Here is a 25,471-nt window from a genome sequence, read left to right as displayed (position 1 = left end):
AATACCTAAGAGGATGTATTACTTTATTTTTGTACAGCTGAACTAGTTATTAATCTTTTAGAGAACATTTATATTTATTTGGATAAAAGGTGGTGCAAGCATTTCATTATTATGGGCAGACACTGTCAACACTGCCTCCCATAAAATCTTCACAGACAAGTTCTTGATGTGCAGTCTGGATGAGCAGACAGCGATATGGATTGAAAATTGGCTGAACATCAATGGCTTTGGAGGGTGGTCATCAGTGGCATGAAGTTTAGCTGGAGGCCAGTAGCTAGTGCAGTGCTCCAGTGGTCAGTACTGGGTCCTGTCCTGCTTAACGTCTTCATTAATGATCTGGGTGATGGGGCACAGTGGGACCCACCCAGGGGAAAGCATCTTTGCAGAAAAGGCCCTGGGGATTCTGGGGGACGCCAAGCTGAACATGAGCCAGCAGTGTACCCTTGTGGCAAAGACAGCCAGTAGCCCCCTGGTCTACATTAGGAGCGTTGCCAGCAGGTGGAGGAAGGTGGATCCTTCCCCTTTGTACAGCTCTGGTGAGGTCACTTTTCAGTTTTGTTTTTTGCTGTTGTTAGCCTTTAATGCTATGGCTCACTGTAAAAGATAAAGTGAATCAAAAATTCAGTATTGAGACAGAAAGAATGCTTTCAAGACAGTAACAATGCACATCTATATGACTATATGTGATAATTACTTGGTGTTCATTTACACTAGAGTAATTGTAGTTGGAAACTCTGACAGTAGCCTGAAGACTGTTCTGAAAGGAACTGGTGCAAATCCAGGCATGTACATTAAGTAATCATCCCTGCCAAATGACATTTTTATTCATTTTGTTTCTCTGAGTATCTGTTTTGCAGTAAGCAAGACATTAAAAACCAAAAAGGAGCTTGAGAGAAGAGTGAAAGTATGTTAAACGTTATTTTTAAGTGTTGTCTGGTAGGAGAGCTTTACTAGTACTCTTGTATGATAAGATCTTTTAGAGCCCCCATTTCCATGGAAGATGACTTCCAAAATAAATTTTTGTCTTCCTTTTCTGAAATAGCTTGCATAAAGATCTTTAAAGGAAGGTGTAGCCCAGTAAAAATTTCATTCATGTTAAGATACCTTGAAAGATCTCTGTTCATATTCTTGCTGTTTTTAATTTGTGTTCATTTGCAGATTGAGTATGTCTTCACAGATAAAACAGGAACATTAACTGAGAACAACATGGAATTTGTAGAATGTTGCATTGAGGGGCATGTTTATATACCACATGTTATCTGCAATGGCCAAATTCTCCATGATTGTACAGGCATTGATATGATAGATTCTTCTCCAGGAGGAAGTGGAAAGGTATGGTGACTCTTTCTAGGTCCTTGTTTTTTACAGTGAAACATGAAAATTGAATTATGCTGATGAAGGGAACTGTAGAAATATAGCATTCTTGAACTTCAGTAACCAAAGGATATACCTGCAGGGAATGTATGACAACACGAACACTTTCCTTTCATAGTTCAGAGTAAGATTTAGATGCTTAATAGGAAGTTTCCCAACTTACTGAAGCTGTAAAACTGAATTAAATAAAAGCAAGAAACACAGAACTTTCTCCATTTTACATTGGCTTCAATAGGGAAATCAAGGCAGGAAACTCGTAAAGGGGAAAAATGAATGTTCAATGCAAACACTTGCCCAGTCATCACTGAGTGAATATGCGGTAATTGAATGGTTTATAATCAAACTCATTTACTCGTAAAAGTGAATTAATATAGCCACATCTGAAATGTATTACACACAGCATGTACGTGCTTTGGCTTTTTTGCAATGTAAAGCAAATTAAATTAAGTGAAGGTTAAGGAGAATTCACATGTCAGCAGATGAGCATTGTATCAATGGTCAGGATAACCACAGCCAATGGACTATATATTTTAAAATATGTCAATACAGTCTCAGATCATACTTAAGCCATAACCTTCACTGTGGCAAAATAAGGTGTCTTAAAATTCAACAGCCTTACGGTTTTTACCCGTCTGAACACGGTCCCAAAGTAGCTGTGTTTTTGTCTTCGAATTAAAATGGCACAGACACAGTTTGTATTGAACAGCATGGAAGATTAAGATTCAGAAACAAAGATACAGTTAGAACACAGCCATTTACCCATGAAATAGAAATCTCTTTCTGGTGTGACTCTCAAACCAGAAACAAGAAATGGCTAAGCTGCTATTGCCAAACTATCTGAAACGTTATGGAATTTGTTGGCTCCAGCTGCCAGAATGTCCAAACTCCTTTTATTTTATATAGATCTGAGAGGTGTTCAAGCTGCGCAAGAAATTGAAATCTCTAAACCCTATTAACACTTGTGCTGCAGATGCTGTGTCCCTCTGTTTGGATTCAGGACTCCTAGAATTGTACCTTGACTAGTATTTAATATAGGTTGTCAAAGTTTAAACAAATTAAAAAAAAAAACAAAACTTTCACCACATGAATAAATTCAGAGGAGGCAAGAGATGCATATTGGGTTTTTCAGGGCCATCAGCAGCTTGACTTGCATGGCAGCGTTAGTAGTACTAGCAGCTATTAACTAGTTGTGTGACACCACAGGGACAGACTTGGCTCCCCTTAAAGGGCAGGTGACCTATGATACTGCCTGTATGTGATAATAAACAGTAATAATCACTGATATTGCTAGCCTCCAAAAGAAAAAAAGCTTTTATGGAATACTTGAAAGTGATAGCAAATAATGACAATAATTTCTTTTATTTATTAGGAGAGAGAGGAGCTATTTTTCCGAGCTCTTTGTCTTTGCCACACTGTTCAAGTAAAAGATGATGACAATGTAGATGGATTGAAGAAAAACCATCTCTCAAGAAGATCTCGTATATATATATCATCATCACCTGATGAAGTTGCTTTAGTTGAGGGAATACAGAGGTATGTATGTAATTAAGCATAGTTACTTTTTAAATCTGGAGATCTAATCACTGAAGTTCAAAGTTGTTTTTAGCAAAAAAAATCCTAATAGCAAACACCAAATCATCTATAGCTGATGGTTTTCTTAATATGCAGTCATGATTATATTCATAAATCAAATAAAAACAGTTGTGTTTATTTTCTGAAGATAAGCTCAGCTTTAAATCTGTCTGACGTGCTAAACTGGATAATTATATTTTTATTGTGTTCATTCTCTTGATATGTGTTTCATTTTACAGACTTGGTTACACCTATCTAAGCCTGAAGGACAATTACATGGAGATCTTAAATCGGGAAAATAACAGAGAAAAGTGAGTGCTTAAAATACAACAAAATGAGACTGAGGAAAGAAAGTTTTATTGATATGTTTAATAAATCATTCTTTCCCTATACATTAAATTTAAATTCAAAAAGTCACAAATTGTGCATTTTAGTATAAAAATAAATTATCTAATACTTATAATTTTAAACATACACTGTAGTTTTATATTTTTAAGTCTGTTAGTTTGACAGTATGTGAAATAAGAAAAATTAAAATAACAACAAAAGTGTGACATGGTGGTTCTTGACCTAATGTTATAGATCAACAGCTTTAGAAAGTATGGGTATTTTTCCTTTGTTATATGGTAAATAGTAATTTTTTAATAAAATGGTATGAGCCCAAAATGGATCACAGTCTGTAGGCATAGGCCAGATCAGATCTATTTTATAAGCAAAATATCTATAGAAATGAATCTTGAAAAGATTAGGAATAACGATAGTTAGGTTTGTGCTGTAAAAAGCAGGGTTCTCTTAGGCAAAAGAAGAGAGAGAGAGAGAGTAAATGGTTAATGTATATAAACTGATGAATGATATAAAAACAGCACAGCAGGAGTTTCTGTTCATTTTTCTTCCTAGAAAACAAGGGAACGTGGGATCAAGTCAAATCAGAAAAACAATGCCAATTATAATAGTGGCAAGAATAAGTATTTTTTTTTTCATTTGATTAACTTGTCAGTTGACACTTGAGGAGGAGTCATGAAATTACATTGGCACATTTAGGAATAGTCAGAATTTGAAGAATATTAAATAAAGACTTCTGCGTAAACATCTCTGTATTTCATGTCCTATGGCTATGCCTAGGTATTATAGGCAAGGATTTAGTTACTCTTTAGGCAGTATAGTGCTCTACAACAAGGTTTCTAGTCTTCTGCTAAAATAAATTATACTGATTGTTTTCAGGAACTAGATGTTGAAGAACATCACAGAACATCACACATTCAGATTCTGTTTCAAGTAATTAGCAGATGAGCCCCCACCTCTACATTTGCTATTTGTAATGTGCTATTTCATTCTGTAGTGGTTTCATGTTCCACAGTATTCAATATAACCTTTCATGTTAGGAGTCATACTTTATTCCATATGCTTAAAGCTTTAATACCCAGTTTAGGTATCTGAAAAAAAAACAGAGTTGTTTAAAAAATATATTCTATTTCTTTTTCAGGTTTGAATTATTAGAGGTTTTGAGTTTTGATTCTGTGAGACGGAGAATGAGTGTAATTGTTAAATCTTCAACAGGTAGGACTACCACGTGCTCTTTCCTGTTAGGTGTTTTTATTTCACTTAAATTTATTTCAGGTTTATCAGGTCTGTGTGCCTTTCATTAAAAAAGGGGAATGGGTATCAGCATGTGTGCAAATGTTATAAAACTGTTGGAAGAAACCTATTTGAAAGGTTTCTTAATTTGGGTACAAATATATCTGACTGTTTTGAATTCCATGCTGTCTCTTCTAGGTGATATATTTCTGTTTTGTAAGGGAGCAGATTCTTCCATATTTCCTAGAGTTAAAGAAGGCAGAATTGACCAAATACGATCCAGAGTTGAACGCAATGCAGTGGTAAGATTCCAGCGGGTATTAAACTTCTACTGAGTTGTTCATGTGATATCAAAGATTTTAAGTGTCCTGACCTCCTGATTGATACTGTAACAGATTTGTCTTCCCAGGCACAGAAATTATTCTATACCAACGAGCACGCAGGTTGTATGCCTAGCAGTTTGTGTTACTCCCTGATCTGAATTTTTCCTCCATCTCATCTTCCAAGTAGCAGTTCTGGTGAGATGGGAATGCATTAGGTATTCACTGATGTATGTTGTAGGTTTTACTACACAAAACAGTTGTCAGGTAATTGGAAGTGAAGGAGGCTAATGAAACTGAAAGAAGTGTTCATGCGTCATATCGATCCAATGTCTGTCGAGAGAAATCCAGCTGTTTCTTCATCCTAGATAATTGGGTATAGGACTTACTTCTACATACAGAAACTTCTGAGAGAAAATACAGTCAGACATTTGGCATCTGTCCTTATCAATAGCAAGAGTCCTGAAACTTTCTGAATTCTTGCTCTTCTTGCATTTGTACTAAGTACCTATACAAAGACCTACTGGAATAATGTTTATGAAGATAAAGCGCCAGGTAAATGGTGTTGTGAGAGGCAATATATTTGAGATAGAAAAACATTCTTTCTGTGTTATAACAGCTTTTTTTTTTCCCTTATGTGGTCTATGCACTCCTTTTCTTATTCATCACCAAATCCAAAAGTTTGATCCAGCCTGAAACACCCACAACTGAATTCTAGTTTTCACTTGATTGAAATGACACAGTTGGATTTTCACTTTGAACACTCACTGTGATGTGTTGTCTCTGTCCTTGTCCCTATATCTGCTGCAACACAGCATCAACAGACCGACTCTACAGAGCTACTATTTATATCATTATTATTTCTTCTGACTCATCCTGCCTAATTATAAAGATAGGGAAGGAAAGCTTTAGCGTGACCTTCTTTTCCCTGGTAATCCCATGCATATAGTTGTGTGGCTGATCTGTTTCTCTTCTGGAGGACTGAAGTTTGTCCCTCAGGTTGTAACTGCTTCCAGGGCAGCACAGAATCAAGTTGACCCCTATTTTATAGTATTTTAGTATATTATATTATAATATAATAATAAAGTATATTAAAATATTATATATTTTAGTATTATAGTATATTATACTATACTCACTTTACTATAAAAATGAGCAGTGGGGCTCTTCATGTAAACAGTAAAATCATTCAATTTTTTCAAATATTACAGTGTAAACAGCAAGAAGTCTAAGAAGAGTTGTATGGGATGCATATTGTTTCTTTTGATTACATTCTTTAGGAGGGACTGCGAACGCTGTGTGTTGCATATAAAAAGCTCACAGCCGAAGAATATAGCAATGCACAGAAGCTGCTTCAAAATGCAAAGTTGGCCCTCCAGGACCGGGAAAAGAAATTGGCAGAAGCGTATGAGAAGATAGAAAGAGATTTTATTTTACTTGGTGCTACAGCTGTTGAAGATCGGTTAGTACATTTCTTAGACTATGCTTAGGGATGTTGAGGACATTTGCTCCAGTGTTTATAAACAAGGAAATGTCTGCTAGTGGAAGTAGTTAATGGCTCTCTTGTAACTGTTTTTCTGGATTAGAGATAAGTCCATTTATTTGAATGAATTCCATATCTCTAGTTTACTTAAGTTACTCATGGTAATTTTATAAAACAGTAATTTAATAACAATACGTACAAAAATCAGTATTGTCAAGCAATGTACATGCATTATACCTTATTGAGCAAACTGTAGGGAAATGTTTTGGAAGAAATAACTATGAAATGGGTATTGAGGAAATAAAGGAAGGATCTATGTTATGTCTTAAATTTAAAAACTGTGTATTAAAACTGGGAGGTGACTTTAATAACTCTTCAGTACTTCATTGTTTGATGTCATTAGCTGAAAGAACTAAAACTGTTTTAAGTGAAGTACTTATCTGGGGAATAAAGCATCTTGTCCTTTAGGCTGTATAAGTGAAAGGTGAAACTTTGAGCACTTTGAAAGTGTCAAAATAAATCATTCATAATGTACTACTCCCCTAAGCATTTTTAGATTTACACCTTGGGGAAAATTCTTAGATCTAATCTTAGAACTAATTTTATTGAATTTTTTTATTTGGTTATGAAAAGCTTTCAAAAAGAACCTCTGAATTTCTCATTTCAAAGCAAACTATTGTCTGTTGTCAATTGACTTCCACAGGCTACAAGAAAAAGCTGCTGACACTATTGAAGCGCTCCAGAAAGCTGGAATTAAAGTTTGGGTTCTGACGGGAGACAAAATGGAGACTGCTGCAGCTACTTGCTATGCTTGCAAACTCTTCCGGAGAAATACACAAATACTTGAGCTAACGACAAAGAAAATTGAGGAACAGAGTTTACACGATGTGCTTTTTGATCTAAGCAGAACCGTCCTAAGACACAGTGACAGCCTAACCAGGGATAGTTTGTCAGGGTAAGGAAAAAGTTGAATTTTCAAGCTAGGAATGGACTTCTGCGCATTTCATAAATAATTAAACGATTGACTGAATAACTTAAGACCACCAATATAATGTTTCTGTTATCATAGTGTGAATTATTATATGGCAATTATGTATAAGTTTGCTCCATATAGGTTTAAATTTTTACAGTTGTGGTTGTCTCTCCATCTCATTACTCGTACTGCTTGAACTGTTAAAGAAAAGTCACAGCTGATTTTAATTATATATCTTTCCACTTCAACAATACTGATTCTTGGCAAAAGCAATAGTAAAGTAAAATACTGTTTCAAGCTTCTAAAAGGGAAGCAGACGTGATTTATTTCTGTAATCAGAGTCAGTATATGACGTGACTTTCTTGATAAGACCAAGTCCTAAGGGAGCTATGCTGTGTCTCTCTACTGTGCTATTTCTAGGGAAGATTATCATGTATTTACAGACAGGTGACAGGCGACAGCATAGTACCACATCTTCTGGTGTGCATAAAAATAGTTCAAGTACGCTAAACAGAAAGGTAGATTATACAGAAAACACTGACTTACGTGTTTTTTGAATGTCAGAAGAAGGATAGGAATCGTGTGCAGAAATGATTTCCTTGAAACATAACAGGGAATAGGATAGAAAAATGGCATTAAAAAGCAAGACCACTGGTATAATATGAATGCCTCATGCAGGTAGTAAGTTAGGCTACTTACTTGAAGCTTAGTAGCTGACACACATTACGTAGTCCTTTAGGTAACCTCTTTTTATACCCTGTAAAAAACTAGGAATTAGACTGAAAAAGAATTTATCATCTTAAGATGTTGTTGTTGGTCTTTCAGATGTAATGATGTGTATTCGCTTTGTGTTTCTTTTTAATGTGGAATCAGCTAGTATGTACATTTTATATGCATTTACAATAAATTTATAGTAAAGGAACAACAAGGAATACAAAAAGTATTTGTGATACTTTAAGAGAGATATTGTAAAACTCTTAGCCTTATGGCTTGAAACTCAGGGCTGGAGCATCTGTCTTAGCTCTCCTTATACTTAAATCTCATTGGTCTAATCAATAATATTTGCATATTCAGTTTAATATATCTCTTAAACTTCATATTTAAAAAATAACTTACTAATTGTCTCTGTATCATCTGTTCCACTTTCAGCTTACATTCCGCAGTTCTTTCAGCTTATGTTTAAACATGTTTCTTACCTTCTTGTGCAATACCAATTTTCTAGACATTAAGACTCATCAGAATTTCTTGTGTTTGGCTGCAGAGTTGGAAAATATGCAAAGATATTAATATCAAGATTTTGCCTGAATGTTCAAATTCAAGCTCAAAACTTTTCACTATGATATGGCCAATGATCAGTACATTGCCTAGACTTCATAACGATAAATTTTTGGTAGATTTTATACTTTTTTATACTAATGTTTTAGTTATACTAATGGTATTTTGTTATACTAATGCTGTTTTGTTATACTAATGGTGTTGTCCTATCTGTGCCAATGGTAACAAATTGCTGAAAAGTATCTGTAAACTATTTTAAAATATAGTTTGCAGTACTTTATTTGTCAAAAATAGCTTCTATTAGGGAGGATGGAGATGCTTAAAACAGGTTAAAAAACATTAATAAATGCAGTGGTTTTCATTGGTCGTGGTGAAACCATGTTTGTTGAAAACCCGCACACAGTAGTGTTACCTTGGAACACTGAAACTAGGACACAAATAAACCTGACTTTATGTTTATACAGCACTCGCTGCTGAGCTAGAGCCTGAGGCTACTGAGTAATTTAGGCAAATGGAAGGGAGCTGTGAAATAACTAGTTGGGATGCTACAGAAAACTGCTCTTGCAGCGTGGCACTCAGCATAGAGCATCTCTCCTTGTTGTTCAGCATATTTTATTGTGCTAAACTGTGCTTTGTGCAACCATGGCTACACTTCTAGCAATGCCCACATTAGCTATTTGAAAGCTTCCCCAGGTATACTTGTATGAGACTTGGTCATTGTACTAAATGCAAAGTGTACCTACTGTAAATGCAGACAGTAGCCTTATCTCTCCAGGCCAACAAGTCTCTTTTAAGTGTTGCCTTCAAAGCATGGTTTAAACACGGTTTAAAATCCTTAAATGTAGGCCCCTGAAAAACAATGTTATGTTCCTCATCAAAATAGATTTTGGAGTACCAAAGGATTTCTTTTTAACTTTTTTTTTTCCCCTATATTATGGAATGTTCTACAACTCAGTTTACCTCACAGCATTTCTTGGAGCCCTTTCAGGCCACTGCAAGACCATTTCTTATACACTCATACTCAGTGTTCAAGTCAGTGAGTTATCAGATTGCTGTGTTCAAACTGTTGAAGCACTGAATGCATTCAACTTAAGCTAGAATTTTAAAATGTCGTACATAGAAATCCTATACAATGAATTTCCTTTTGACGTGTATTAATGATGCAATATTCTCTACTCACTATTTTTGTCATGAATTAATTTTCACAGAAGACCTATTGCCAACATTAAAATATGACTGAGAATTTTATAGTGACTCTTAGTTTATATTTTATCCCTGAACAGGCTTTCAACTGATATGCAAGATTATGGTTTAATTATTGATGGAGCGGCATTATCATTAATAATGAAACCAAGACAAGATGGGAGCTCAGCTAACTACAGAGAGCTCTTTCTTGAAATTTGCAGGAACTGCAGTGCGGTGTTATGCTGTCGAATGGCACCTCTACAAAAAGCACAGGTTTGTATTTCTTTTCTGAAGTAGCATATGTATGTAAATATTGGAAGTTAATATTCTGTATGACTTACGATATCTTAAAATGTTAACATTCACTTTTGTATCTTCTAAAATGGAAAAAGCAAAAAGAAACCAAACAAAATGAGTAGGGCTAATTTTTACTAGCAAGCAATTTAGATAATGGTATGCTAAAATGGCACCCAGCTGTGCACCTGAATTTGACTTACGTACATATTGTGCAAATTTTATGGTTGGTACATGCTGATAAATGAACATATTTAATGAATGGAACTAATTGCTTCCTTTTTAATCTAACAAGCTTTGAATTGTCAACTATCTGTTGATATTACAAGAACCTGGATTATTTATTATTATGGAGTGATATTTAATCTTTAGTTTTAATATAAGTGGGAAGTCAAGTTAGAAGAATCCAGATAGAAAAACGTGTGCATTATGTAATTTTTAAGTACTTGTTGACTGTTGTATACTAGTTTATATCAAATAAAATTTATTTTTTGTTAGTGGCGAAATTTTTTAATACAGAGAGTCTCCTATGATCTTAATGTGTAGTAGTTAGACTGGGCAATACTGTTTTTGTGTTCATCATTTATAATTAATTGTACACTCATACAAAATAACCAAGCCATCATAGATGAATTTTTAACACTAGTTCTTTTCCAGATTGTAAAATTGATTAAGTTATCAAAGGAGCACCCTATCACATTAGCAATTGGTGATGGAGCAAATGATGTCAGTATGATTCTAGAAGCACATGTTGGTATAGGTAAGTGTGCTTTTTAGAGTATCAATTAAAATGAAATAACAAAAACAATTACTTCTTTAAAGTAGGTGGTCTCAATCAGATTCTGCATTTTATAGACAACTTTTAGTGCATTTACTTCAGGAATTTTATGAGGTAGAGTTGTGATCTGCTACTAGATCAATGTCATTGCATTATTTTATAGTTTTTCTAATATTTGTGTCTTTTAAATAGCCCTTCCATTATTAAACAGCTTCATCCTTTTTTTTTTTTTTTTTTTTTTTTTTAAGGAGTCATTGGCAAAGAAGGTCGTCAAGCAGCAAGAAACAGTGACTATGCAATACCTAAATTTAAACATTTGAAAAAAATGTTGCTTGTTCATGGGCATTTCTATTATGTTAGAATATCTGAACTTGTGCAATACTTCTTTTATAAGGTAGGAGAATGCTTCTTATAATTATGTGAATCTCAAAAATTCACGTGATAATATCTAACTATATGTAGACAATGGTACCAAAAAGCTGTAATTCCATTAAGGGATTTTGTTGACTTCCAGATGCAGAGTTGAAATGGGATTATTGTTGTTAACCAGATCATGAAGTGGAATATCTTTTATATAAGTGCATTCTGTAATCAATGCTATGGTTAAAAATGAAATTTGCCTTTTCTCTCTTAAAAAATCCAGCACTGACTTCATTAACTTCTGTTTTTTTTTCTACAGTGGCCTTTTAAATCAAATTACAAGTAGTATTTGAGAATTTAGCAGAACTTAATTTATGTTAGTTTCTAAATTCATCGGGTTAGTGTGGGTGGAGAAAGTTTATAATGTGCTTTCCCTTTTTTAAATAGTTTTATTACATCGAAATGTTGGGATCCAATCAAAGTTCTTTCAGTAAGCAATGGAAGATTATAGAAAGGAAGTTTCAGAGGATAATTCAAGCTCAGTGTTTGATTGAATCTATAGTTAGGAGGGGATGAAGTTTGGGTCACAGCTAGAAACATCTTAAAAATTACTTTGCTGGGAACTCTGCTAAGCAGAATATGAACATCCTTGCTTATCACAAGTTGTGTCCTACTGTGGATTGCATCTTGTTTTGCCTTGCCTTAACTGAACTGTGTTCCTGCATAGCAAATTCATTGCCTTTGAATTTTGAAACTATAGTCCTGTAAGTTTTCTTTCAAAATATTTTAAGTATTTTTTACCAGTATTACTGAAAGATGGTGTTGATATTTAATGAATGCAACTCTTTCTACTCTTTCTGCAGTGTTTACTGTTACTAGTGTTACAAAACTGTAATATGCATAGCTATACTGTTATATAGCATATGCATTTGTGCTTAAATTTCACTTGATAACTGTGTCACTTTATCTTTCAGAATGTCTGCTTCATTTTTCCTCAGTTTTTGTATCAGTTCTTCTGTGGGTTTTCACAACAGGTTAGTGTTTTTGGTTTTTTTAACCTCACTGCCGAATTTTCTGTCATTTTTTAAACAAATGGAGCCTTTGACACTGTGCCTATTCAGCCGATAAAATTTCTAGGTTAGTTTACACATTGTAAAAAGAACAGTATTACTTCTGATTCATATGATTTTTAGTGGCAATTTAAGTTACAGAAATTAATTTGATGAATTATCCTAAAAGCAATGTTCTTTCAAAGTAAAAAAATAACAGAAACACAAAAACAGCAAGTCAAAGTGAAATCTCTGTGGAACATGTAGGGTCCATTAGGTTTAAACTTACCAATCACAGACAGAGGCAATCCTGAAAGATAAGTATTTGAACTAGCAGTTCATTTTTTAGAATTCAGAATGTAAAAGAAAGAACAGAGTCATCTTTTCTGGGGTGCACACGTATGAACTACTAATTTGGGACAAATAGCGTCATTCAGTGAGTTGAAAAGAAAAAAATAAATGCATAAAAGTAGGGAAAAAGGGAACTGTTGTTCACCAGAAGAGTACCATCTTTTAGGAGAGAAAACAGTATTTTCCCTTATAAATAAGTTTTTCTGAAGAAATTGACTCATTCATTTTAAATCAAGTGTAATGCAGTGGATTGTTTTAAAATTAAAACTAGCTGATTTAATTCTTTTCCATCTACAGCCTTTATATGATACTGCGTATCTAACACTGTACAATATCAGCTTCACTTCCCTTCCTATCCTCTTGTACAGTCTAATGGAACAACATGTCAGTGCAGACACACTCAAGAGAGAGCCTTCCTTATACAGGTAAAATTAATGCATTAGACCCCAAAGCTTGACTATTCAATTGTGGAATCTATCTCTGTTATAACCAAAGTCCTCAGGATTTTTGTACCACAAGGTACAATACAACATCAGATACACTGCAGCAGAAGGGTTGAAGACCACATGCACTGTATATAAACTATTGTAGGTGCATGTTTTTAACATGTATATTTATATACTGCAAGCCACACCATTCATAATGTTACTGAGAGCATAATAGAAATTACTATTCTACAAATCAAAATGTGATTTATTTTAATACTGTTTATTTCCTCCAACCATGGGGAATAGAATAATAGATTTTTTTTAAAAGAAATCATACTATATACATGTTTTATTGTGAAAGAAACGAAGACTGAGAGTTAAAGTGTTTTATAATTTTTTTTATTTTGTGGAATATTCTGTTCCAACATTGTCCTATACATATTGCTTACTCACTACTGGGCATTAAAACTGTGACTGGTTTAGATTCTTAGCCACTTGAAATACAGTTCCCTGCGTGTAATAAACTGCATGTAACCATCTAAATTAGGAACAGTGTCCAATTTTTTTATTCTTGTAGCAGCAAAACCAGTACATTTTAGAGAGTGGTAACACTAGATAACCAAAGAGCAAACATTTCTGTAGAGGGCTAAAAGCTGCCTAACCAGTAATCAGTGCGTAGATACTGTTTAGCTATGAAATGGAAGAGGAACACAGGATACTACTGTCAAAATCAACCCCAACCTCCCCATTCTTTCCTATATTTTAAATGTTTTCAGTTTAGAAATGGTGATTCAGAAGATTTTTCATTTTCTTTTTTGAAATTTTAACAGAGGCTATTTGGTCAAAAACACTGCCTTTTTGATATCTAACAGTTTATCACCAAGCTGTTTTAGGCAATAGTGCAGTTGTTCTAAGCCACGTAAGGTTACAGTTAGCCACATACGGTTTTGCACCATATATTACTAATTTACTGGGATAGCATACAGTGAGAAATGACGTAATCTGGTCATCAGACAGTTTTTAAACTACACGTTTAAAAACCATTGGTTCATAGTAAGTATTTCTAGCTACTATGCGAGATTTCTGTAATTCAGGGTTTTCATTTAATTGTGTGCTGATTTACTCTGTTGTGTTTTATGGTAAATAGCAAGTTGATATATATTCTTTCTGTGTGCCAGAACTAAACTTGTACTATTTAATTTTTTTCTGTAATAAGAACACATACGGCAGTGAATAGTTCTATTTTTGACTAATCCATGTTTTTATTTGTGGGAAAACATTTAAGAAATGCAATTTGACCTAAAGGTTCAACTCAGTTGCAAAATCCTTGTTTTCCATGTTCCACATAAAATTAGTATTTTGCTTTGTTGTAATGCTCTGTGTAAAAGTATCCCGTGGGAAACAAAGCAAAGTCTCCAGAGACCTCTAGTGTTTTTATTTACAGCCCACACTAGATTGTCATGTGCACAGCAGGTACTGTAAAAACATACTTTCTGTAAAAGAAAATGAAAAATAAATGTGTGCAGACCAGGAGAATTTACCATACAGTTGGAATAAGAAGTACTGCAGACAACAGTTAAAAGGGTTCAGTATAAATTAAATTAAAAAAAAAAAAAAAAAAAAAAAGAGATATTCAGGAAGGATTTTGATGAGGAGTTATGGAGAAATGTGGCAGTTTCACATGAGATTTCTTAATCGTATTTCCTTCAAAAACAATTTGACATTGTTTGTCTAAGTTTTTTTTTTAACATGCTATTATGAATGCATATATCTTGTTTTACCCAGAGATGTTGCCAAGAATGCTTTGTTGCGCTGGCGTGCGTTTATTTATTGGACATTCCTAGGAGTGTTTGATGCTGTGGTATTTTTCTTCGGTGCCTATTTCTTGTTTGACAACACAATTGTGACCAGCAATGGACAGGTTAGTGTTGGACTTAGTCAGTATCGATCAAAGGTAATTTTTTAATGTCAAGTGTGTTCTGTCATCATGAATATTTCATGAGTTATGATGAGATAGATGGGTTATCTGTTTAGTAAAATCTGAATTATTTAATAGGAATACCGTATATCAGTAAACAGGCGTAGAACTAGATAAAACTTAGGAGAAATATGTATCGTAAAGTCCAAGAATTCCTTCAGAATTTACATAGTAACCTTTCTGTCCGATGCTTAATGTTCATCTGATGAATATCTGATTAACATATCAAAAGAGTCGTGGTAGAACAGTTATAAATTATCATAAAAAACTTAAATATGACAAGTTTTTTTAAAATATTTTAATTAATTATTACATATGGCAGCTGAAAATAATCTCTCTTTACTTGCTTTGCAATCACAATGCAAATTTTAAGAACCTTTTGCATTTTATTTATTTTACCCATTGATATGTTGGTCTATTTTATTTGTGTGCTTTTTTTTCCTTTTGCTACTTGCTTCTCTTCCTATACTCAGCTAATGACAGCCAACACTCACATGGTAAGACTACTGCGGATTTGTCATGATACGCATTTCTTTCACTGTTCTTTAATTAAACTGCTAATTAAAGAGCAGTTTAGTTATTTCCTATAACTATTTTACAATAGCACTTAAACCTATAAATAGAAATGCTCTTTATTGCTACTTTAAATGTTTTTAAAATACAAAGAACTTATATAGAGTACAACGTATACTAAGGTATATGAAGTATAATAAAGAACCAAGAACTTTCAAAAATAAAAGACCTTTTGCTTCCTTGCACTTTGGTATTTTGTTCTATACTTTTCTGGAACCTACATTTTGTTGCTAACTCTGCTATAGAAATTTTACTGCGGTTTGTGCTATAAAATATTTGAACAGTTTTAGAGAAAAACTCAAAGTGAGAGAGAAAATAAACTGCACAATTTTGTTGTCTATGTATAAAATATACATTTGCTAGAAAAGCAATATTCAAATATCATAAAATGCCATCTTTGTGACATCTATCAGTGAAATGAACCTTTAGTGTGTGAGAGAACATTTGTTAAGGACGATAGCTTTTCTAAGGACTGAACGACTGTCTGTTAGACATAACTGTACCCTGCAGCACTTCTTTTTCTGATACCATTATGTTCTATTAGTTTTTCAAAACTCTACATCAGCTCGTATTTCTAGTCCTGGAAGTCGGTCTTCACATATCTGTACAAAATTTTGTAAGTGGTTTGTACTGCAAGTATTCTGTGTTCCATTTTGAAATTTTAGTCTATTTCTGTTGCATGTATTAAATCTAGTTCTTGTTGAAGCTCTAAATTAGCACTAGTGCCTAATTCCAAATTTTGAATGTGTATGTCTAGAACTAGACACCCATGTTAATATTTGATGGTAAAATGTATTGCTTGATAAGACATTCTGACTCCTGAGTGTCAGAGTGGGTTAGAAAATTCGATACCTTTCAGCATGCATGCTTGTGTGTATGAGGTGTACAGATTTACAGTTGCAGTTTTAGATTTAAAAGCTTGAAAATTTTAGTGTCCAGGACTAGAGATAAGTATGTGAGTTCATACATACATGAATGCTAGTGGGTGTCGATGGTTATTTCCAAGTGTTTAAATTATGGTTGTGTCTGGAAAAAGGCAGTACAGGATTTGAGGATTTGAAAGGTTTACCACAACAATGCATTATTATGGAACAGGCAAAGGCAGAAAGCAGAAAAGGGAATAAAAGGACTAAAGATAACACTAATACCTTAAGGATAATTCAAGTTAGGTTCCAAATTGTTAAAATGGGTGCTGAAGCAAAAATTTGAAAATTGTCATTCCCTCCAGAAGTGAACTAATTGCCATTTTTGCAAACCTAGTAAAAAGTCAATGTCTTTTATTTGAATTGCTCCCTGTATCACACTAAAATTTGCATACCGTTCACGTTGCTTCCAAACACAATCCCTCAGGATGTTTCTCAGTATTTAAAAATCTGTTTGAAAGTGTTTGCAGTCTGTAGAGTCATGTTGCTAGAATACTGAATAGTGTGTTTTCAATCACTGAAATTTACTTCATAAATGCCTACCTGAATCATTTCCTGGTAAACAAAACTAAGATGCCAAAGATTTCTCTCTTATCAGTTGTTACTAATTCGTGACAATGCTTTTTGTATGAAGTTCCACTTTGGATATGACATCATTGTTGGTGTTGTAAAACCATGTAGTCAGAGACCAACTACATAAGGAAGGTAAGAAGAAACAAAGGCACCACAGAAGTGATTGCAGACTGTAAATGTCATCACAGTTTACTCATAGAGTAATATGTCCTGTGTGACTTTTTCATTTCAACATTTGATACAGATGGTTTTAAATATAATTATTAGGATGGGTTCAGAGACAGATAGGAAAAACTAAGTCAAAAGGATTAACAGAAGGGGAAAAAAACAACAGGAGGGAAGAGAGGTGAGAAGAATGATGAATGGGAACATGGAAGATAAAACAAATACAGTCGCAGAAGGAGGGGGAAAGTCTTGGGAAGGCTGGGAGCAGAGCACATAAAAATATTTGTTAATAAACTACATGTTAATAAACAAACATAAAAGAATGATTCACAGCCTGAAGATATGAACAGTATCTTGAGAGATTCATTGCCGAAAATTCCATCGGGTTTTTTAACTCTCTTCATCTCATATTGCTCTGCTTATATTTTCTCTATGCCAAATTAGCAGACTCTTGGTGTCTGACAGCAGTCCCTGTGCTATGACCTCATTTTCTGAGCCAAAAACATGGGTAGGTGAAGTGTTAGGTTGCAGCTTAATGCCTCCTATCTGGCCTGATAGAACAAGGAAGGCTTTTTCATTTTTTTTTCTAATCTTGCAGCTTTTACTGAAAATACAGACATATCTGTTCAATGTGCAGAAACTTAGATGCTAGGCTCTTCAAGAGATGCCAGATTCAGCATGAGAGTATTGTAAAGTCTAACTGCCAGAAGAAATTGAGTAAATGTTGGCATAATTTCAAGTTCCTGAAACAGATTCCTTCCTGGTATTAACCACTGATTTTTGTAGGGCACATAAAATAATGTAGCATGGACACGACCCTACTAAAAGATTGTATTATATATCTAAGTAGAACTCAGATCAAAATACTGAAGGTTTTCTGCACTTCGTCATGTGCTCTGTACACTTGGTCTCATACTGAGTAATTTTAAAGTAATGAAATGATTACTCAGAATAATGAATATTTCAGTCAGTTGTTAGTTTGGTTTTTTAAATAATTTTCTGTTCCTGCTTGATCAGATTATCTCAGGCAGGTTACCTACAGGTTTCTGTCCTGTGGATGGCTTTGATCTCTGTTCAAAGTTTTTCCCAAGGCAGGACATTTGTATGATTGCTTGCCCATGTGGATCCCTTGTCATCTAGCACTGAGCTTGTGTATGTAGGTGGGAAGGGACCCCAGAGGCGATGCCATTCAGCTCCCTACTTTGCGCAGGGTTAATTAAAATCAAGTTCTTAAAGGTCTTGTCCTTTTAAATTTTGAATATCCCTGAGGATGGAGATTCCATAACCTTCCTGGGCAACCTGTTCCAATGTTTTTCCACCTTCATGGTGAAAACATTTCTCCTAATAACTAAGCAGAATTTTTCTTGTTGCTGAAGAGATCTGCTATGTCTCCTCCTGGTACTTTGCATCTCTGGAAGAGCCTTGTTATGTCTTGTCTGTATCCAACCATCAGACAGTTAAAGATAGCAACAAGATTCCTTAAGGGGTTGAGAAAGCCTGTTTCCCTCGTCCTCATTCATCATGTGCTCCAGCTCTTTTATCATCTTGGTTGCTCTCCACTGGACTTGCTGCAGTATGTCACAGTCTTTCTTATCTTCAGTTCAAAATGAATGCAGTTCTTCAGATGTGGTCTGACGAGTCCTGATAGACAGGAAGAATCGCTTCCCTTTACCTGCTGGCAGCTGCCTAGCCAATAGTTTATAGAGGTCAGCCTCTACCGCTGTAGGGGCACACTTGGCTCTTGTTCAACTTGCTCACCCCCACTAAGACTCCTCGGTCCTTTTCTGTAAAGTTGCCTTCTAGCCAGTTGATCTCAGCCTGCGGTGGTTCATGGGATTAATCTGTTCCAGGTGCAGGGTCTTGCTTTTGCGTTTGCTGAACTGTTTGAGATTAGTCAGCCCATTTCAACAAATAATAGAGGTTTGTCTGAATAGCATCCCTGCTTTCAGGTGAATCAGCTGCTTCTCCTCCATTTGGTGGGCTTTTTCCAGTTCTCTGGTCCCTCCCATGATCACCAGGATTTTTCATGGCAGTCTTGCAATCACATGGACCAGCTTTTTCAGCACACTTCAGCAAATCCCATACAGCGCTGTGAAATATGAAGTGTGTATACATACACAAGGACAAGAAACCAGAACAATTTGTACTGTATAGATCATACAAGAATTCAGTGTTGTGTTAAGTGTCAGTTCCTGGTACAAAGCAATACGTAGATTTAAGAGGTTTATTCTGGACAACTCATGAAGTAGTGGAAGATGTAACCTGTTATAACTGTCTTGAACCATTTTTTATAGATGTTCGGAAACTGGACCTTTGGAACACTGGTGTTTACTGTGCTTGTATTCACAGTTACATTAAAGGTAAGGTATTCTATGTTTTATCCATTGAAACTTTCTTAGAGCTTGTTTTCTCGTTGCAGCTTATTAATACCAGTTTCTCTCTACAACCATACACTGGAAGGTATTAGTTTACATAGAATTTTTGCTATCTGTGCCTTTTTAACTGTGCTCAAAATTAAAAACAAAAACAAAAACATCTCTTTTTCAGCTAATTCAGTGCAGAATCCTTACCTTTTTTCAAAAGGTGTCATTTTCATTTGACTTCTACCAAGTATTCTGTTGCTTCTAGATAATAATAACACCATATACTGTATTGTTCTTTTCAGCTTGCACTAGATACACACTATTGGACGTGGATAAATCACTTCATGATCTGGGGATCACTACTATTCTACATTGTCTTTTCTCTGCTCTGGGGAGGAATTATTTGGTATGAACCCTAATATAAATTGCATTGCAATGTTATTTCAGAAGCATAAACCTGTTACACATCTCATGTTGTTTTCCACACAGAATTCAATTTAGCTTTTATATATTGCAGAACTCCTAATAGCAGTCACATTTTAAACACACCAGTAACGGTAATTACAGAATGCTCAGCTACTCTTTCACTGAAAAGCTTCTAAAAATATTGTTAGAGTATGAGGACAATATCTGACCTCAGACTGCCATTAAACCTATCTCAGTGGTATCAGTTAAAAGTAGTCGAGTTATTGGTTCAAGTAGCTGAGGCTGTCTCTCTGAGGCCAAATGTCACCAAGCCAAGTAGGCCAAGTCTGTGTTGCTTGGGGCTAGCCACCCACAGTGTGGGTTTGTCGTGGAGGGAACAAGCTGTAGTGGCCTAAACTAGAGCAAGGGAGTAGAACCAACACTGAGGTCATGTGGATTATCAGGAGCCGTACGTTTGAGCTCATTAATTACCAAGTTGTTTAGAAAAGTAGATTCAGGTATTTGTTCTACTGTTGATAAGCTTTTTAAGAAATAATATAACTCTTGTCCATAGCTGATTGAAAATGTTAAAGTCTGGTGAGTTTTTTTCTATCTTAAAAATTCTGTGTACTTGAAACTGAAATTTTGGGGAAGGAGATTGAGTTGAAACATAGGTTCGGGTACTTACTGTCCCTGATTGCCATCAGGAAGTTGAATTTGCATTTCTCACCTATAGAGAGGGCCCAGTTACAAGGTTATATTTTTTAATCTCTTCTACTGGAATTGTTCAACTTCATATATACAAGTAAACATTTTGAGTGATCTGGAGGAAGGTTTTGTATTTCAGTGTGTCCTTTCCAAATGAGTAACTTGTCCAACGTTTTTTTGGCAGTAAAACCAGAGCTCAGTTGCATCATTATCAGAATGAAAACGATTTGTAGAAGAGATAGTAGCAGACTTTCCCTGCTAACGTTTTCCAGCTAGTCTTGCTAGGTATTAGGGATGTTGCTATTTACATCCAACAATGTGGTTCAACTTGTTTACCTTTTTGTAATGCAAGGACTTCTATGAAATTTTGGGAACTAGCAGAAAACTGCCCTGCTGGTAGGAGGGATTTATACTGCAGTATTTCTACAAACTGACCAGTCAAGAACTTTGTTCTCAGTAAACATGCCTCTGGTTTCCATTATTGTACAGTGATGGAATTTTAATGGCCATACAACTGCCATGAAGATGCAGGGAAACATGGAAGTGAGGGCGTTGAACATGGGGGCAGATAAAAACATGGTGAATAGGTTAGAGAGCTTAACATGAGACCATCAGAGATGTTTGAGGGTGCTTGAGGTATGAGAGAGGTGAAGAAAGGTGTGGTCTACAAGACTCATTCAAAGGATATATACAAAAGAGTGCATGACAGAAAAAATAGGAGGGAATGGTTGGGAATGGAAGAAGAAAGATGGAAAATATCTGCAGCATGATGAGGAGTAATTGGAAGTGTATAAACAGGATAGGAATGTACCTTAGTTTATCTTTGTTAGGGAGAGGCAGCTTGGGTTGGAGGAGAGCCTGATACTACCTACACCCTGGCAGACAAGAGGAAAACAGTTCTCTCCAGTCAGTGAATGTTTAGATGTCCTTTTGGGAAAACTGGCAGGGATGAATTCCCACAAACTGGGAAGTTGAACCTTCAGTATTTCATCAGTGTCGTAATTTTTTCATTTAACATTGTCAGTTTTTTTCTTGTGTATTGGAGTGTAACTTGTGTTTAATCTTTTTCCTACCAGGCCTTTTCTCAATTATCAGAGGATGTATTATGTGTTCATGCAAATGCTGTCTAGTGGTCCTGCGTGGCTGGGTATAATTCTGCTCATAACTGTCAGCCTTCTTCCAGATGTTCTCAAGAAGGTCTTATGCAGACAGTTGTGGCCTACAGCAACAGAAAGAATCCAGGTAAAATATTTTTCATTGTAGAGGTAATTATTTGTATCGCAGATCATAGAATCATAGAATAGCTTGGGTTGGAAGGGACCTTAAAAATCATGTAGTTCCACCCCCCGCCATAGGCAGGGATACCTCCCACTAGATCAGGTTGCCCAGGGTCTCATCCAACCTGGTTTTGAACACTTCGAGGGATGGGGCATCCACAGCTTCTCTGGGCAACCTGTTCCAGTGCCTCCCCACCCTCTGAGTGAAGAATTTCTTCCTAACCTCTAATCTAAATCTCCCCTCTTTTAGTTTAAAACCATTTCCTCTTGTTCTATCATTACCTTTAATAATTAGCCCTCTCTCAAGTTTAGAGACAAGACACAGGGCTTCCCCATCTGTGATGTATGTCACTGGTTGTATACCAGTCACTTCTTTCACCAACCGGTATGGTGAAATAAGCTGCTTGTTATTTATATGGTGGTATATACCTGAACCCTGGGGTGACCCCTGTACCCCTGTACCAGCAGCCACTGGGAAATCAGCTGATAAGGCTGGTGGGAGACAGCCATATGGCTCAATGTGATTCCGGGTTTGAGGAAATAAGAAGGGTATAAGGAGGTTGGGGTCTCCTTGAGGGTAGGTAGGAGGCAGTTAAATCAGCCTGGACAGCAGTTGTTCCTGCTGTCATGGAGTAGTATTCAGGGGTACTGCCTGCACCCCTGAGTTGAAGTAATTTTTATAGCGGGCAAATATATTTTACTTCCTTAAGTAATCTCTTATACAGATGTTTTAGCATTTACCATGCAAGCTGAGCATAGTTATCTAAAATGGAAAAACAGCGAAGATAAGCTAAGCTCAAAATTGGTAGGAAAGGAGCATGTCATTTTGTTGAAGTCCCCTTAAATCTAGGGTTGACACAAGCAATTGTAGTTCTGTACCAAGGGACTCTACAACTGCATGTGCATTTATTGTTGAATAAACTTTAATTCACACACTTAAAATAAATGTGATAAATATTTCCAAATGTGATAAATATTACCACCAAGTACGTTGGTGAGGAATATGTAGTGAACTCATGCTAACATTCATGTTTCGTGATCTGTGGAATATAACACTATCTTAGCAAACTAATACTGATGCTGTGCCTGTTTAAAAAAACAGCATGTATTAAAACTTAAGTTTTTAACTTTAAAATTAAATGCCCCACTTCAGAACAAAAAAGAATACAGAATAGCAGAAAAAAAAGGCAGATCAGCCTTTAGCATTTTTCTGTTTCAATATCTTTAATAGATGTCTCTGTCATATGTGCTACTTGTGCAAGTTGATTTTGGTGTAGGTTCTGCATGCTTAATTTAAGTCTAGGGAGAGAATGAGGGTGGGTTAATGCAAACACCTAGCCCCAGATGAAGGCATTTCACCAACATTATATGTTAGAGCTGGAAAAGGAATCAATTTTAAGGCAGACTTTGGGCTTAACACTTGCAATATTGATTTTGTAATATTTAATAGAATCTTTGACTTTTAACCAGATATATCCCTTGTGTTTCTTCTTATCTCCCTTTATTTCTGTCTGTCTTCCAATCCGCTTTGTCTAAATAACTACTGCCTTGCTTTAAACATAAATGATGTGCACGATTACTTCCTACAATCTTCTGGGGAAATCAGACTAAACATCAGTGCCTTTCTGTTGAGCAGTCCACCATCTTTATGCTTTCTCAGACTTCAAGCAGTCTAAGTTTCTAATGGAACAAAAGGTGACTTTTTTTCTGCCTTTCTGCATGCTTGGCCATTTCATTCAAAAGACAGTAAAAAGTTTATCATCAGAAGTTATTTACTGTATTCATTATCTCCATTTCCGACTCACACCAACTATACTTTAAAAAATACTTTTTAATTCCGGTTTTTCCACCTTCTGTTTATTTATCTCAAAGATTGTATGAGTCATTGTCACAATCTGTCACTATCACTAACATTTTTTTCACTGATTTTTACTGAAATTTACAAAGTCTTGCTGCCTCAAGAATCTAGGATTCTTAGGCCCTGTTTTAATCATTTGTGTATCTGTAGGTGAATGCACGTTGTGCTTGCATTATAAATCTCTAAGCGGAATAGTTGCCACACAAAGCGTGATAATTCTGATAATGCTGATGTTCTATCTTGATACAGAAAATACGGTGCTGGAAGCTATTTAAGCAATCTTTGGAATATATTAATATATCTGCTCTGCTGAAAATGCAACTTCTTTACACTAAGTTGTTTCTAGCACGCATTTTCAAATCAAGCTTTCCTTCTATTCCATTTTTTGAAATTCTATACTTCTTTCTAAAAATAAAATAGCTCAAGATCCAGAAATATATGACAATTTAATATAAAAGTAGAAGAAAAGCTGGTAAATCTTGGCTTTACTGTGGTCTACAAGAAAGCTCCTTTTGACTTAATACTAGGAGACTCTTGGTTTCCAATACAGTTTTTATATCCTTATCTTTTAAATGATTAAGATAAAAAAAAAAAAATGACTTCTTTCTTTCTTTGTTCAAAAATGTGTAGTCAATAAAAATACTGTAATTGTTTAAGTCAGAGGGAAAATACACAAAGGTGTTTTCACTATTGCAAATTCTAAGTAAAATTGGCTTTTAAGAGCCTTAGGATTGGTTTGAAGTAAGCTTGTAACTGTTTTTAAACTTAGTGCATTCCTATAAACTATATAATCTTCTTTATAATAAAGAGCTTCTGGAACAGTTGGCAAGATTAACGTAGGGCTAGACATCACCTCCCAGATTACTAAACTAGTTCTGCTCAGGCAATCAGATCGCAGAAAGCCTTTGAAGTAATTCTTAACACTTCTAACTTTTTCAATTATGTGGAGTCACTCCAGAGTGGGGTCAGTGATTGTTTACCATGATTATCATTCAGAGGTTTTTAGTCATTCCAGATCTAGTTCTGTGGTTTTTGAAAGATCCTTTCATATATACACATGTATGCATTCACATATACATATGTGTGTATACGCATACACATATGTACATATATGTATGTGTGTATATATGTATGTATACACACAAGCTGTCGTCTTTCTTGTGCTAAAACGTTAATTCTGCAAAAGCTTTGGAGGAATCGGTTGTCTTTTGTTAATTTAGGTCAAAACCTGCTCATGTCTGTCTCATGCTTAGTCCCGGTGACTATTTGGCTCAATGAAACAAGCTGAATTTTGTGTTTTAACTGGAAATTACGCAGCTGTAAGGTTTCTTTCATCCTTAACTTTCAGTAAGCATTAAGGCTTTTTTAATATTCAGCTTACATTAATTGATAATATTTCATTTTTCTTTATCCCTCTCTAATAAATTGAGAAGCTTGGCCACTTCATATAAAAAAATATAAATTCACTTTAAATGATTCTCTTTGCGTTTTTTTAATTGTCACTTTGATTGGCAATATTTCAGTAATCCCAGATACTCTTTAGCTGAAACACCAGGTGTTTTGATTATGAGCTGTAAATAACTTCTATGTTTTTATCCCTTTTTAAGAAATATGTTCCTTTTTCTTTTCGC

General features: G+C 35.1%; 1 protein-coding gene across 3 annotated transcripts in view; it reads left to right on the top strand.

Moving 5' to 3' along the window:
- ATP11A (ATPase phospholipid transporting 11A) overlaps positions 1-25,471 on the top strand; it is a 128,153-nt gene that overhangs the window by 95,347 nt on the left and 7,335 nt on the right. For all 3 annotated transcript variants that reach the window (XM_035565551.2, XM_035565552.2, XM_035565553.2), the window contains exons 13-28: positions 1,159-1,332; positions 2,744-2,907; positions 3,186-3,257; positions 4,430-4,503; positions 4,720-4,823; positions 6,122-6,303; positions 7,028-7,279; positions 9,856-10,030; positions 10,709-10,811; positions 11,078-11,223; positions 12,164-12,223; positions 12,887-13,014; positions 14,803-14,938; positions 19,524-19,589; positions 19,895-19,998; positions 21,782-21,947. In XM_035565551.2, coding sequence (XP_035421444.1) covers positions 1,159-1,332; positions 2,744-2,907; positions 3,186-3,257; positions 4,430-4,503; positions 4,720-4,823; positions 6,122-6,303; positions 7,028-7,279; positions 9,856-10,030; positions 10,709-10,811; positions 11,078-11,223; positions 12,164-12,223; positions 12,887-13,014; positions 14,803-14,938; positions 19,524-19,589; positions 19,895-19,998; positions 21,782-21,947 — 2,106 coding nt within the window. The remainder of the gene's footprint in view (positions 1-1,158; positions 1,333-2,743; positions 2,908-3,185; positions 3,258-4,429; positions 4,504-4,719; positions 4,824-6,121; positions 6,304-7,027; positions 7,280-9,855; positions 10,031-10,708; positions 10,812-11,077; positions 11,224-12,163; positions 12,224-12,886; positions 13,015-14,802; positions 14,939-19,523; positions 19,590-19,894; positions 19,999-21,781; positions 21,948-25,471) is intronic.

The sequence above is a fragment of the Cygnus atratus genome, chromosome 1, assembly GCF_013377495.2.
Source record: "Cygnus atratus isolate AKBS03 ecotype Queensland, Australia chromosome 1, CAtr_DNAZoo_HiC_assembly, whole genome shotgun sequence".
In the NCBI taxonomy this organism is placed as follows: Eukaryota; Metazoa; Chordata; class Aves; order Anseriformes; family Anatidae; genus Cygnus; species Cygnus atratus.
This window is presented reverse-complemented; position numbering and strand designations above follow the sequence as displayed.